This window comes from Octopus bimaculoides, chromosome 28, assembly GCF_001194135.2.
Source record: "Octopus bimaculoides isolate UCB-OBI-ISO-001 chromosome 28, ASM119413v2, whole genome shotgun sequence".
Lineage (NCBI taxonomy): Eukaryota > Metazoa > Mollusca > Cephalopoda > Octopoda > Octopodidae > Octopus > Octopus bimaculoides.
In genome coordinates, this window is record NC_069008.1 from 2594439 (window position 1) to 2595643 (window position 1205).

Below are 1205 nucleotides of genomic sequence, written 5' to 3' on the forward strand. Positions count from 1 at the left end.
TTGATGATGATGAATATGATGGTGATGATGATTATGGTGATAACAATGATGATGATGATTATGGTGATGACGGTGATGATGATGGTGGTGGTCATGATGATCAATACATAAGATGGTTAGACAGTGATAGATAGATAGATGGATTGCTTATCAATCCTGTCCATATATGGGCGCAGGAGCGGCTGTGTGGTAAGTCGCTTGCAGGTGTTGGAGATGGACAAATGGTGTGGATAAGCAGCAGGGGCTTGTTCGAGGAGAAATTGAGGATTTTGTGTTGGTTCCTTAATTGTTTGTATTGTATGAGTTCAATGTTTGCTATTTATTTATTTCGTTGTGTTTGGTTTTTTTCATAGACGACCCCTGAAACCGGTGGAATCAAGTTCCCTGATTACAAACAGTCTGGAGTGACTCTGCGCAGCCAAAGGGTAAGTTGGAGGGGAACGGAGAGGAGAAGGGGGAGAAGGGAAAAAAGAGGGAGAGGGAAGAAGGAACGAAATAGGGAGGGAGAGAGAAAGAGAGAGGGGGAAAGAGAGAAGGAGAGAAAGGGAGTGGGGGGGAGAGAAGAGAAAGAGAGTAATAAAGATGAGAGAGATGAAAAAGGTAAGGGAGAGAGTAATGAAGGAAGAAAGAAAGAGTAAGGAAATAATAGAGAGAGAGTGTGAGAAAGAATGATAGAATGAGAGATATAGGATGGAATAGACATTTGCCTTGTGGTCATGAGGTCATGTGTTAGTGTCAGCAGTCTGAAATCCCTTGCAAATGAGAATGTCTTTTAGTGTAACCTTGGATTGGATCTGGACGTCTGTATGGAGAACCTATCCCATGCCATACTTGTAGTTGAGAGGTCTGGCCTTGTCATACACTAATGTCATACTGCCTGGAGAGTCAAAGACCCAGCATTACCTACAAGAGTCTGTGGAATACACAGCCAATTTTACTCTATAATTCTCTGGGCGAGTAGTTATTGTGAGTGCATTTAGATACACACACATGTGTATATGCACACACACACATAGGTATATATATATGTGGCTGTGTGGTAAGTAGCTTGCTTACCAACCACATGGTTCAGGGTTCAGTCCCACTGCGTGGCACCTTGGGCAAGTGTCTTCTACTATAGCCTCGGGCTGATCAAAGCCTTGTGAGTGGATTTGGTAGACGGAAACTGAAAGAAGCCCGTCATATATATGTATATATATATATAT

At 42.6% G+C, this 1205-nt stretch overlaps 1 protein-coding gene across 1 annotated transcript in view; it reads left to right on the top strand.

The window, feature by feature from the left end:
• The window catches only part of LOC106873705 (DNA methyltransferase 1-associated protein 1), a 132664-nt gene that overhangs the window by 14300 nt on the left and 117159 nt on the right, over window positions 1-1205 (top strand). Inside the window, exon 9 of the mRNA XM_052977734.1 lies at window positions 354-425. Coding sequence (XP_052833694.1) covers window positions 354-425 — 72 coding nt within the window. The remainder of the gene's footprint in view (window positions 1-353; window positions 426-1205) is intronic.